Source organism: Clinocottus analis, unplaced genomic scaffold (assembly GCF_023055335.1).
Source record: "Clinocottus analis isolate CAN_PGR_092001 unplaced genomic scaffold, fCliAna1.0.p SCAF_22, whole genome shotgun sequence".
In the NCBI taxonomy this organism is placed as follows: Eukaryota; Metazoa; Chordata; class Actinopteri; order Perciformes; family Cottidae; genus Clinocottus; species Clinocottus analis.
The window spans coordinates 11,313,211-11,327,181 of NW_027175954.1; the positions used below are offsets into that span (position 1 = coordinate 11,313,211).

General features: G+C 40.5%; 1 protein-coding gene across 1 annotated transcript; it reads left to right on the forward strand.

Moving 5' to 3' along the window:
- The first annotated feature begins 752 nt into the window (after positions 1 to 752).
- rps15a (ribosomal protein S15a) lies at positions 753 to 4,935 on the forward strand. The gene is made up of 5 exons (XM_068588934.1): positions 753 to 818; positions 1,806 to 1,943; positions 2,230 to 2,309; positions 2,610 to 2,695; positions 4,806 to 4,935. Exons 2-5 carry the CDS (start codon positions 1,811 to 1,813, stop codon positions 4,897 to 4,899), a joined length of 393 nt encoding a protein of 130 aa, XP_068445035.1. The 5' UTR covers positions 753 to 818; positions 1,806 to 1,810; the 3' UTR covers positions 4,900 to 4,935.
- The last annotated feature ends 9,036 nt before the right edge of the window (positions 4,936 to 13,971 follow it).

The window sequence follows — 13,971 nt, forward strand, 5'->3', positions numbered from 1 at the left end:
GCTTTATCGTGGCATTTTATTTGATGACATTCTTAGATGAATTAAATGGTGATATCAGTTTGCAGTAAATAACGCACATTCGCCTCAAATGGTATGTCCATAAAATTCCACTACTGAGCAGAGACACAAATTAAAAGATTGCACACGTTCTGCATGGGACCATCATGCACCTGGAGTCTGCATATGTGACACATGCAGAAGACCTTGAACCTATGATATCTCTTTTATTATACAGATACTATGCTTTTGGTAAAAGTCACAATAATCTAATCTACAATTATTATTAAAAAATAAAAGGAGAAAATTAAACGTGTTCTATTTCCTTTGCTGCAAAATCACAAGGTCATATCCTCCTTCTTGCACTGAAATTGAGTATGCAAAAAACAATAAATAAATAGACTTTGTTTGTTTTTTTGCCCAAAATAAATATTTGTTTGCACTCAGCAGGTGATAATGCTTGACACGAACCAAATGCATGTAATTGTACATCCTTACTACTGGGAGGCGCTGCTTTTGATTTAACCCATATTAACTAAAGATCCTGCTCGTATCTGGTGACACCGGGTTACAAATGTTTAGTTTTTCCCCTGAAAGCTATTTTCGGAAGACAAAATACCGTAAAACTTAAAAATATCCAAATACTCTCTTATCGTTTTAAATTAGCACGGTCAATGTGCAGTACGTTTCTTATCGAAAACATAAATACAGTAATTTCATGTTGGTGTAGTTCATCTCAAATTTTCAAAAGGTCTTGGATTTCTTCCCATAATGCACTGCCGTTCGAATCTACTTCCTCTTTCCGCCATATTGCAGAACCGGTAAGATGCTTGTTTTCACTGCCACTGCCAATCTTTTAAGTATCTTAAGCATCTGAATGTTATATGTTTCTTTTATGTGATCATCTTGAAGCAAAAGTGCGTGTGAATGATTTGGGGTGATTATGGCTTCGATTAATCAGACTAGTTAAACACAACTGGACTGCAACTGTCGCCGAGCAGTCCCTCCGCTCGGCCCTGAAAATTGGTGCGTTCAAGGCGCCTGGAACTGTTTGCTTTGAAACCACGGGAGTGTCTTTTCCCTTGAAACGAATAAGACATAACACGTTCACCGTGGAAATGCGAGTGTAACGTCGGATTTACGAGGTCGACATGTCGTTAAACCATATCTGGCTGTTGGAGGGATGCTTCGCCACTTTGTCAGCGTAACGTAGGCTAGGTGTCGTTAGCTTCTCGGTGCTCATGAAGGACCATGCTTTGTGAGGGTCGTACTTATGCAATATTACCAGAGAAAATTGCGATTTACCTATTATTGTGCGTAAAATTTGGCTGTAATCGGAAAAAGTCATCCTCCGTAACTCACCAATATTAGCCGAGTTGCTAGTTATGTTAGCTGTGTGAGAAATGCACAAGGGGAAGAAAAAGGGCTGGACAGACTATGCTTATTGAACGTAACGTGTATCTGCTTCACTTCTTGTACCTTAATTTCCAATATATTTGTATAAGAACAAAATCCGAAGTTATCGTCAGTGTCCCAGTCGTATTGTATGGAGTAGGATGCTCCTTTTTTTTAATCAAGTCAAATGCTCATCAGGTCAACGAGGTTCATAAATTCACGCTGTGAAAACACAGGTCAGGTCTCCTTTCCGTAGTCTGTAAAGCATTGACTGTAATGAAGCGGTGGTTTTATGGCCTTGAATACTGTTCCCACAGTGGGATGTAAAGCTATGCACAGCGTCGTTTGTTGGCTCTGGCTCACACACACGCATCACTTTATTCACTACATGGGTCTCTTTTATTCGTCTGCAGGCATCATGGTGCGCATGAACGTTCTCGCGGATGCTCTGAAGTGCATCAACAATGCTGAGAAGCGTGGGAAACGCCAGGTGCTCCTCAGGCCCTGCTCCAAGGTTATTGTGCGCTTCCTAACCGTCATGATGAAGCACGGTAAGTGACTGGTTGTTTTCTGATTTCATTGATTGGTGGTTTGGTATTAAAAAACACCAGGTTAATGATTTGGCCATGTGAAAGTAGCAGCGCTCTGTGCATACTATGACCTGTTGTAAAGCTGGAAAGGGACGCAAGTTCCAGAAGTGTGTAGTTGGGAAATGATCAACATCCAGCAGAACATGTTTTTTTAATAATGGCGTTTGAGTTTAGTGTCTGAAAGCTTTATTAGTCTCTAGGTTAATGTGGTGGTGTTCTTAATTTTCTTTGTCATCCGTACCTGCAGGTTACATTGGTGAGTTTGAGATCATTGATGACCACAGAGCTGGAAAAATTGTCGTCAATCTCACAGGCAGGCTGAACAAGGTAATATCTTAGTTGATCCAGCTATATCCACTGCTTGTAAGATTATTTCAATTAGGTGCAATGTATGAATTATCTAGCTTTGTTTAAAACAGTTGCCTCATGTCTGTTCTTCCAAATGATACAAGCAAGCCTCGAGATGTACCCTTTTTTTTTTTTACCAGCTACTTTTATTGAACACAAGAGAGCAGTGCCTTGTTTTTGATTTTTGAAAAGTGGTAAATGCAGCAAGGGAAACTTTCACAGTATTTTACATTCTGTGTCAATGTGAGGTGTTAACCAGCGTATTTTTGTGTCTTTCAGTGTGGCGTGATCAGTCCACGTTTTGATCTCCAGCTCAAGGATCTGGAGAAGTGGCAGAACAACCTGCTGCCATCAAGACAGTTTGGGTGAGAATTGTATTCACTAACTTTGTGGATATTTATTAAATATATTTTGTATGAAATGCACATACAAAATAAGCCTGAATGATGGCAGTGACATAGTGCTGGACCCGCTGAACCTTTTTAAGTCCTCCAGGCTTGCTTAGATGCTTGCTTTGTGGTGTGGTTGCCTCGGAAAATTCTTTAATGTAGTTTTCCCTTCATAGATTTGAAGATGGTGATAATGATTTGGTGTTCGGAATCCTAATTTGCTGTGTATTAGAATAGTTTTAAATGTAAAAATACTTAAAATGCAGTAGTTTTCTTTAAATGGAAATGCCCTTTCAACCATTTGTAAACAGAAGAACTGAATAAGTCATATCTTCTATGTTTGTAAAGCATGCGAGTCAAACGGTACTATTATGGTACAACACAAGAGTTGCTAGTCTATCGCTGCATTTATCTGTTGGTTTGGCATTCACACAGCTGTACACTCCTTAAGTTCGTGCTGGTTTTTCTGTCTGCGTCTCCAAATTACAGTATGCAAGCATCCAAGTTACTGTATAACATTACTAAAAAATACTTTACGGATATTTTTTTTTACTACATGTGTGGCATTTAAAATGTAGGAAAATTGCATTTTGATAAAACATTTATATTTAAGACTATAAGGCTAGAGAATAATTTATGAGCAAAAATAAAGTTGTACCATGCTGCTTATGTCCACTCCATGCGTTTACAGGGGCAGCATGCCTTCACTGACTCCAGCATAACTTTTTACAACCAATGTTTTTTTTGTAATGATAAAAAAAATGCATACGTATTCTGTGTTGTTAACATGAACTATTGGTCCCAGTCCCACAAATTGTTATGTGTACTAAAGTAGCACAGGGGAGACTGAGAACTTGACCACAGATAGTGATGGACTAAATATTTTGTAAAATTAATTCATTAATTTTTCTGCCAGCAAAAAAAACAATTTACGTGACGTTAACTTCTTACCTCTTTGAAGCATTTAAAAATATTTAACATTTCTTACAAGGAATTGTCACGCTTTTACACAAAGCTTTTTTTTATGACATTTAAAAAAAGGATTTTTTATAGTTTACTTAAAATAATTAGCTTCTCTCTACATGGTAGTCCTGCTACAAAGGCTATTGTAATGAACTAACATCCCATTTAACAGATGTGTTTGAACTTAAAAGTGTGAAAGGTTTATAAAGAATGCTTCATTTCCTTTCAATTTACTGGTGTAAACTTAGTCAGTCCCACTAGTCTTTTACAAAGCAAAAATATATTAAAACACCAAAGAGGAAGGAAGAGGGGTTTTGTTACCCATTTTATTTTTATTTTTTTTGCTGCGTTGGCAAGTTACCAATGTAAACATTGTGTTTGTCTCTTTGCTGTGGTCCAGACAGACAGACACATCTTTAGCAGGTTTAGGAGCATGCTGTAATTGAGGAGGATGCTGTAATTGCAGTTACAGATGAAGTTACAGAAATCCACCAAGTTGGGAAAAAAACAACTGTTTTCCATGGCGATATCTACGAGTGCTCAGGGTGACCCGAAATCCGACTAGGTGGCCACCTTGTAATTCTCTGCTGGAGAACTCTGAATAATAGACCTGCCCTTTAAGTGTTTAGCATTACTTTTTGTTCCAGGCGCTGTTGACCACTGTAGAAAAGAGGCACTTTATTTTAATCGTTGCTAGTGAAATGTATGAAGGCATGATTGATGGGAATAATTTCTCAAACAGTGGAATTGTTCTGTATCGGCAGGCAGAGTTTACTACATGGTCGATGCAAATTGTGAGAATAAGATATGTTTTTATTTATCGTGAACTGAGTCACTGATAAAACTGGAGCAATAAAAAAGTGTTAGCAATTAGGCCTTGTACTTGACCCCATTGAATCATTTTGATGACTGGTTACCATTACAGGGAACACATGAACTTACTGTTACCTGAAGAAAGATGGTGCCTGTTTTAGTGATGCTATAGTTTGCGGCAGTTTTTTTATATGCCAACTATACAATTATGGTCAGTGTGAAAGATATATGGTCATGTACCCCACGCAGCCTGTTTCAGTGTGATGGATTTCTGACTTGTTTAGTAATGTGCTGACTTTTGTTTCCACAGATACATTGTGCTGACCACCTCAGCTGGCATCATGGACCACGAGGAGGCCAGACGGAAACACACAGGAGGCAAAATCCTTGGATTCTTTTTCTAAAATGTAAAGAACTGCAAATAAAAATGTCAGGTGAAATCTGTCTGCTGTGCCTTATTGTATACAGAAGGTGACTTTTGAAAGGAATGCAGCTTTAGTCACAGGTTCAAATAAAAAAAGTCCTTGGGATGAGACAGCAATCCTTGTAGAACACTGATGCTGGTCTGTGGATGCAAATTCTTGCATTTTAATTAACAAAGCGTTTGAACAAAAGTTGATTGGTAAAAAGTAGAATCTGTTTAGCTCACACTAAATGTTATTTAGTTTTGCTGTGCAGGATTTAGATCAGAATTCATGGCACCAATAAACATCACTTCTATGTGGCGCAAAAATACAATTCAACAATATTTTGATGTCCCAACTGGTCATCAAAAATAAGGAAATAAAAAAAAACTGGTTTTGGCTTCGTAGGAGACTATTTAACTTTTAAAGATAGCATAAATCGACAATTCTCGGAGATATTGTAGTTCCATGTGAAATGGAATTTGTTGAATTTAAATTATACACATGAATATGGGATGTTAAGAAAGCATATCAAATCCATATGTGGTTATTGCTCCTAGCATAATTAAGGGGTGTTAAGCAAGAACAAAAACTTTTCTCTTGGCTCAAGCTCAATGTGGCTTTTCGGAGAACTGAGAAAGCGATGAGGCGTTGACCGGTCATCCCACTGACGGCAGCTGTTGAGGTAAAAAGTATTCGAGAAGCTTGTGGATTTCCATCGAGACCAAAAAAACATCAGAAATGACTGCAAGTGGTTTAAATTTGTGACATGACTGAGTGGGGCCTCGGGGAGTTCCTCCCATACACGCCATACCTGCCTGAGAAGAGGACTCATGCTCTGACACCAGACACCTCTAATAGGGACACCCATGTTGTCTCCGCGGCCCCAGCGACCATTAGGCCACATCCTTGCTTGATAAATGGCAGCTTGTAAAAAGCCTTGGCTCTCTGCTCCTGCAATCCACTCACCGGCGTGACCTCTTCTGGGGTCCTCTGTGTACGTCTTGTCCCCAGCCTCTCAGGAGTCTAGCGTATGACCTCATATTACACTGAAGAGGAGAGGCAACAGCCCGCTAATGCAACATCTCCGTCCAAGTGCTCCTCGTGGGCTGAGAGCATAACACACTGCCCGTCTTCCTCATGGGCTCACAGCACTCAAGGCTGCCTTGTAAAAAGAAAAAACACTTGCTGCTTTTGAAGGACGACGATGAGACAGAAGAGCTGCAGAAGTACTGGCTTTCATGCTCCGTTAGCGGTGACATTTTGACAATAGCACACATGAGGTCTGCTGTCTTGGCAGGAACAAATAAACCACTTGATTTGATAGCTTGTAAACAGTTTGATAGTAGTTGAAGGTTTTTTTTTTTCTTTAAGTGAGGCGATTCTGTAAAGTATCAAAGAGCACAGGCCAAACGAAGCAAAAGACACATTTTCTCAAGGAGCAACTTATTGACTGATTTGGTCAAAGGCCCTGACCATCTTGTCGGTTTGAAATGTGTCTGGAACCTTAAAAGCCTCCAACGCCTCCTCACTCCCATTTGTGCTGTCTTTTTCTTGACTTTGAACTTTCGAGTAAATTAAATGAACACTTCACCAGAAACTCTGACAGACTTCAGAAGAAAGATGCTCCCCTGGGAGAGATTTGTGAAAAGCTGCCTTTTTAAAACACATTTCTGTTGAGCTTCGGACGGTGGCATTTACATACCCTTTTAAAGGGGGAAAAGCAATACATTCAAATGTATTGCAGCTTATCAAGATTAGTATGTTACCGTTTCTTAAAATACAGGTATGACATGAAAGAACATTGATATACCAAGTTTCATACAAGTTATTCACCATCATGCACTACTATCGCTGTTTTTAAATATAATTATTGTTTTTAAACTTTGTCCAGCTTGGTTGTCCGTGTTTTTAGTTGTATTTATATTTCCATGTGTGCATATTGAGAGCAACAGAACCAGAAGTCAACTTCCTTGTTTGTATTCACATATTTGGCGAATAAAGCTGATTCTGATTCACAATTTCCAGAAGTTGAACTGAGTGAATGAATAAAGCCAAAGGAACTTATTGAAGAAAACATTTTTATAAAATCACATTTTTAATAACAGAAACTGACACAAATCCAATTTTACAGCACAGAGAGTACATCATGTGGTTTATTTTATAATCATAGATATTGAATGTCATTGTTTAAAAAAATTAAAATATATGTTTAGGTATGTTTTTAGCAGCATTTGATGAACCTCATCTCCCATAAACTTGAGACCAAAGTGAGTTAAATGTCAGCAGCTTCACATGAAGCACATCTCAGCTGTTCATTGTAGTTCAGACACGAGCCATGACCGCAGCAAGAGTTTTCAAAAAACAAGAAAACAAGTCTTTAGTCCAAGTAACCTAAAAGTAGTACACAAGTAGTATGTATATTATCTCTAAAAAATGACTGCCATCAGCCTCAAACATTCACCATGTGTTCCTGTACCTGTGCATCCGAGTAGAACAAAAGTTCTGAGGCGCTTTCAAACTGCAAATGTCTTAAGAAGGAACACGTGGAGTCACAAGCGACGCCTTCTCAAAAGCCTTCTCACTCCTCCCTTTCTCCTGCCTCTCCCTGTTTCTGCCACAGACCGAGTCTGTTTGAAGACAATATGCAGCCGTACATCGGGGGATCAGGGTCCACGGCCCGGCGGCCTCCAACATGCTTCACCAGTCTGCACCAGATGTCAGCTGGATCCCCAAGATGTCCCTGAAGGGGTTAGAGTCCAGCTGTGGAGGAGAGGAGGGGAGAGGAGGAGGAGTCGTGCAGCTCTCAAAACAAATAGAATACATTAATACAAAAACACAAAGTCTGCTGTTTGGCTTGCTTTGATAGAAAGAGCCAGAGAAGGGGGAGTGAGAGAGCCACGTGCTTGAGATAATGCTAATATGTTCATTAACTAACTCAAATAAGGATACTTGAAACATTGTCAAATAATGAGAAAGTTAAAGGGTCAGTTCGCCCACACATGTCGTGGTGTGTAGCCCAGCAGATACTTTTTAAAGGACTTTGCCACAATTTTATGTTCCAACCACCATACTTGGCAATTTCCAGGTCAAACCCTTGAAATTGATCCATGAATTTGGAATAACTGAATTTACAATGTGAAGCAGGTTTTAACCAACCGTTGAAATCTAGTTTTTGGCTGTTGAAGCAAAACGGTTGAATGCAACCTCTCCTTTTGAATGCTTCACCCACATTGATCCGACCTTTAATCTCGTTGTCTTTTGACATGTGAATCTCCAAATCAATGCTCACTGGCTTTTGTTGCGCTTCTAAAAACATTTAAAGTCAGTTTATTCAACAGTGGTTCAGTTGCAATTGTACCGCATAATGAATCAATTATGTTATTGTTGTTAAAAGTAAAATGGCAGAAGTTCCAGTATGCATTTAGTCAGAGTCTGAAGGAAATGGGGAGTTTTGGTGCTGTGTCTCGCCACATTGATTTTTGTTCTCCTTGCTAATCTCTACCATTCCCGTAGACAAAAATCTCCATTGCCTCAAGTAATTTCTCGTTGCAACTCAGGCTGAGAAATGAGAGCACTGTGAGATGCTTTGTTCCCTCCGTGTTCTTTCCCAATGTGATGTTGATGGAGCTCGAGCAAAGCAATTTAGTGCTGTAAATTCCTTGCAGGAGGAAAGCATTTTACAGTTGACACCGAGGTCCTTGTGCAAACATCACATCCATTACCACGGAAAACTGAGAGACGGCCCATTGGAGTCTGGAAACGTATTAGCTGCTCGCTATAATGTCATCAGTTTTCACAGAGCTCCCTTGTCCAGCTGCACTGTGGATAACAGATGGTGTCGGGAAGGTCCAATACCCGCAGCTCTATTTGTACTGTGGCTGAAGTTCCCCGTCTGACCACTTGAGGGCAGTAGAAACATGTCTTATCTTCAATATTCCTCCTCATACTGCATTCAGGCCAGGCTGGCTGGCAAGCGGCAAGACTAATTATGATTGATTCAGAGATAACGGAATTAATATTGGAATAGCAGTAAAAGTTCAAAATGTGGATTCAGTCAAAGGACCGACATTTCTTTTACTCCGCTCCACAGTGTCTTTAGCCGCCATAAATCACTTAGTGGGTCACAGTGAAATGAGGGAGAACAACAAAGACGTTCTGAAAAGTGAAAAGGGATGTGCAAAGTGAATTGAGGCAAATGTCTTGCAATTGCAAATGTTATATATATATATATATATATATATATATATATATATATATATATATATATATATATATATATATATATATATATATATATATATATATATATATATATATTTAATATTGATATTCGAACACAGCGTGGGAAACAAAGTCTGATGGGTATTGAATCTGACTCCTTGACAGATCTGGAGTTGTTCAGGAAACAAAACAGCTCAGTCGGGGTTATTTTCCAAATTAAAACGTGATAAAAGTCAAAGGAATTCTTTCAACTTTGATCAACGCTGTCTTCTGTCGCAATAAATTTGCATTTATGGGGAAAGAAAAGTAGAATCGTTAACCACAATCAAAAGCATGTAAACAGCATACAAGTGATTTCAGTTTATAAGGTCACACAGGCCTGTGCAGGGCTGCTTTTGTGCCAAACATATATAGCTTATGTTACCATATGATGTTGCATGAGGTCATACTTTGCATTGCACATTGTGATTTATTCCACCACCCAACACAGCTCCGACAGACGCTGTATCTACAAAGACCAGAAGATATTCTGGTATAAATGGTAACCAGCTGAGAAGAAGATATGAAAATATATCTTTTGTAGAGAGAGAGAGAGAGAGAGAGAGAGAGAGAGAGAGAGAGAGAGAGAGAGAGAGAGAGAGAGAGAGAGAGAGAGAGAGAGAGAGAGAGGAGGACTGTTGTATCTTCAAATAGGAATGAATTCACACATTCCAAGGTGAAATAGAGGGCTGTGCATTGTCATATGGTCATTTCACTGATGCACTTATCTCATGTTTTTCACTCTGTGCCCTATCTCTGTCTGTACGCCTTATTTACTAGGACGGACCAGGGAGGTAGGAGTGCTGGGTGGGAAGTGTGCGTGTGTTGGTGTATTCATGGTGCAGAGGAGTCTGGTGTGCATATGATGAATGAGATAGTTAGGAAGCAGAGAGTTTATGGCTGTGAATGCAGCCATCCATTCTGCCCTGCAGTCCCTGGCTGTCCTCAAGGGCACCGCGCTCCTCCGGGTCCCATCTGAGGTGGATCACCGGGGATCCGACTGCTTCTGCTGCAGTCGCAGCTGAGGAGAAGACAGCGTTTACCAGCAGCCGCCCTGCTCCGCTTCCCTCTATGCATGTCAAGCAATGGTTAATTAGCAGGCAATGAACACAAGCTGCTAATGTACATATAATAACATGGGGGCCAAGAGGTGCCAGTGAGGGGCTGCTGTTATTAATTAGGCCTCTCATTTGTCCGCTATGGATCACCTTGAGCAGTATGGTGTAGTTTGGCCTGTACAGTGTGCCCCAAAGTACATTTATAGCCTAACCTAAGAAGTGATTACTGTTAAGGCTTAAATTATACATTAGTAAATATGTAATGCAACATTAGGCATTATATCCTATCACATATCAATACTAGACCCAACAAGGGCTCCAAAAATAAGTTGCTTTACATTTCCGTTGAGGTTGCACTTACAGTTCTAGACGACGTCTCGCTCTCGTTTCTATTAATATTGAATGCATTTCACTTTGGCCAACTCATGAATGTATTGTTTATTTTGCTTTAAACACAAAGTAGAGTGGAGGCCAATGAGAGTGTCAGTATCTGATCATAAACAAAAGTAAAATGGTCTCCCGTGTAAACATTTTACATTATCCACCCTGACCTCCTCCCCAAAAGCTTCTCCAGTGTTAGACCCACAACTCCCACCTTATCTCCTCAGAGACAAAGGTTGTAATTCACACAGCCACAAAAGGTATCTGTTGAACCAATGTTAACAGGTCAGTTCCTGCATTTGAACAAGCGATCAATCAAATCGCATCCACAGTATCATATTGCATAGTGCCACATCTTATTTCGGCATTTCATCAAAAGGATTATTTTAGGAGCTGAACGAGGTGTCAGAAAGCTGCATCTCTTCCTCCAGCATCATATACTTAATGGACATTTTCTGTGCGGTGTTCGCTGCGGGCTCCCATCTGTCAGTATACGAGTCGCTTTATTATTCGCAGGTGGTGAATCATCCTCTTTAAGGTTGCGTTTTCCTCTGCATCCCAAAAACAAAACTTGAATGCCCCTTAAACATAAACATTTTGTTTACAAAGATTATGAAAATACAATGAAGTAAAACACAGTCTTCTGAAAGGTTTTTTTCAAAATGTGTTAATAGTTTTAACATCCCGCCAAGCAATCTTGGGATTTGGGGCCATTAGAGAATACAATACTTACAAACTTATCTAGAAATGCAGTGATTGGGAAGATCCCATCTATTTCAGCTAAGTATTCCTCCTTCACTTTACCATATTGGCTTATCTTTGCTTTAGAACAATCCGCGGTGGGTTCACTTGTTGCTCTTGGCATATTCTGCATTTCGTCCCAGTTATTGTGAAAGATAGTGAAACATTTGTTGAGTTTCTTTTTCTCAAATTGAAGTCCCAGTGAGCTTGGGTTTTGTGCCTTGACTCAAAGACCGGCAGTTATAACCTCCCGTTAACTGACTCTTTCTCTAACCACTGAGCCAGACTGAGCACTGCAGCTGAGTCTATTCGTGGTAAGATTTTTTCAGTTAGGATGCTTAGGTAATTTGGCCTCTGCACTGCTGTCAATGCCCTCCCAACACTCAAATGACATCACTCCACAATTACATCATCCTATCGTTGCAGGCAAACAAAACACGTAACTGTCGCGGGCCATTAAAGCTTTGACTTTGTGTTTGATGAGAGTGAGACAAATGGTCTGAGGGCCCGTGTGACCAAATGTGTACACGTACATGCACGGCGGCAAGCATTGGAAGGATTTTAGTGCTCTGGGGCGCATGTGAATGCTTGTGCTTTTACGTTTTTTTCATATAAGTGTTTATGTATTTGTGTTTGTTTGACAAAGAGAGAGAGAGGTAGCAGCTGTAGGAGCCAGGGGGCCCCGGGCTTTATAAGACGTCAGACCCAGCTGGACGCCTCCAGGGTAGGTCAGGATGTGTTGACAGCTTCCTGAAGCAGATGAGAGGGCAGAAGTGGCTCCGCCTCTCATCTCCAGCTTATGTGAACGTCTCTGAAGATGGCACAACACATCACATCAGGTTTCATCTGTAATTAACACTTTTCAAGGGTTTGTTGAAGGGCAGGCGTGTCTGATGGAAGTGTGTGTGTGTGTGTGTGTGTGTGTGTGTGTGTGTAGGCACGTTTCATCAATTCATGTAAAAATGTCCAAAGTTATTGCTAAAGTGTATGCGTGAAGAGCAGATGTGCATCGTTACACCGTGCACTTTGAGGTCCTATTCATCTAAAAATACCCTTGGTATTCATGCTTGGGGGTACAAGGGGATATCAATGCTTGGACAACAATCACACCCCTCTCATGAGAATAGCCATTTTAAAAGACACCATTTCACTTTGAACTTGTGCTTCCAGATTTTATCCCCCGGTTAAAGTATCGAACCAGCTGAGTAATGACAGATTACCTCTCGATCTCTCCATCCTTCTCTCACAGAGAGATCTACAGGCCATCAGGGCCACAGCCTTGAAAAAGCACCTCCTGGTGCAAAGGTCGGAGGCAGCTGTGATCCAGACAGCCATCCCACATCTAGGTGCCTTCCTCTTTGCTTGGCAGCTTCCATATTGATTTGATTAGTTGCTAATTAAAACTTGGCAGGCTGGGCCGGGCACAAAGGAGATCGCTCAATTAGCAGGGTGTCAGAGAATCTAATTCTCTCTCTTTCAGCCTTTTCCTCTGTCTTTTCTCTCCCTCTCCCATCCTACTCGATCACACATCTCCATTCTGTTTAATGACTAGAAAGGATGAGTGGAATGGCAGGGAGGATAACGCTCTGAGGAAAGAGATTGAGCACTCTCAAGGAGCTAAAAGCATCCAGGCCTGTAATCCTTAAACTAATCTTTGCTTAAAGATGCAGTTTGTAAGTTGTAAAGAAAGCGCCGGCTGCCAGTGGACGTTTGTTTGGGCATGTTGCCTCCAGCACGCCTTGATGCCTGCTACCTTCTCTTCTCTTCTCCTGGCAAGTCACACGCAAGCTGTTGCTTTTTTAGTGTTGTGCCTCTGGGACGAAGAGTTATGAGCTTTAAGATCCACCTTTTGTCAAAACACCAGATTTCTATACCTCTGTAGATGGGAAGTGTTCTATTGTAAAGGCTTTTTTCACTGAGGAGTTTCATGAGCTGATCCTGCTCTTTTCAGGATGACATTTGACGTTTTTTTTCTTTCTGAACTTTTCTTTCTGCACAAATTGCGTCTTTGTGGAAACATCGAGAATAACAAGTTGCGGCTCCGGCGCCTTTTGGGGTTGAATGTGCTCCTCGCTGAATTCATCTATTTAGCCTAAATGACTGCCTTGCCTCCTTGCTATCAGTCTCTGTCCATAGTCTACAGAGAGAAGATGACAAGGGAAGGAGGTAAACGCTGTGATATCATTTGTATTGAATGAAGTCCTTTGAGGCGGTAAATCGGGTCAATTTGAGGGTACAAGTGTATGTGCAGAATCTTCAGAACATTTAGAAATAAATACGCTCTAAATATTTCATTTTGTAAAACACACAGAGTGGAATATACTGTATAATAAAGAGAGCAAGGTAATAGAGATGTATAGGACTATTTGTTCATGTTGTTCTTAGTTAGCAGCAACAGACTTGACTTTTTGGATTCTTGTTTGCTTCTTGTTTTCAGCACCCACGTGAACGCCATGGCTTTTCGATCCGCTCCCAACCAACTTAAACAGGGGAGTTATCATTGTCAAAACTTATTTAGATTTTAGGTTTAGACACTGTATGTGACTCTCTGATGTCAAAATATACAAAGCGCACACACATCCATGGGTGACGCTTCCTGCAGGAAGAAGGCTTGTTAGAGATTTCAAAA

Coding starts and splice junctions, on each gene's coding strand:
- rps15a (XM_068588934.1), top strand. CDS start 1,811: ATGGTGCGCATGAACGTTCTCGCGGATGCTCTGAAGTGCATCAACAAT. Junction 1,944..2,229: donor AACCGTCATGATGAAGCACG/GTAAGTGACTGG, acceptor CCGTACCTGCAG/GTTACATTGGTGAGTTTGAG. Junction 2,310..2,609: donor TCACAGGCAGGCTGAACAAG/GTAATATCTTAG, acceptor TGTGTCTTTCAG/TGTGGCGTGATCAGTCCACG.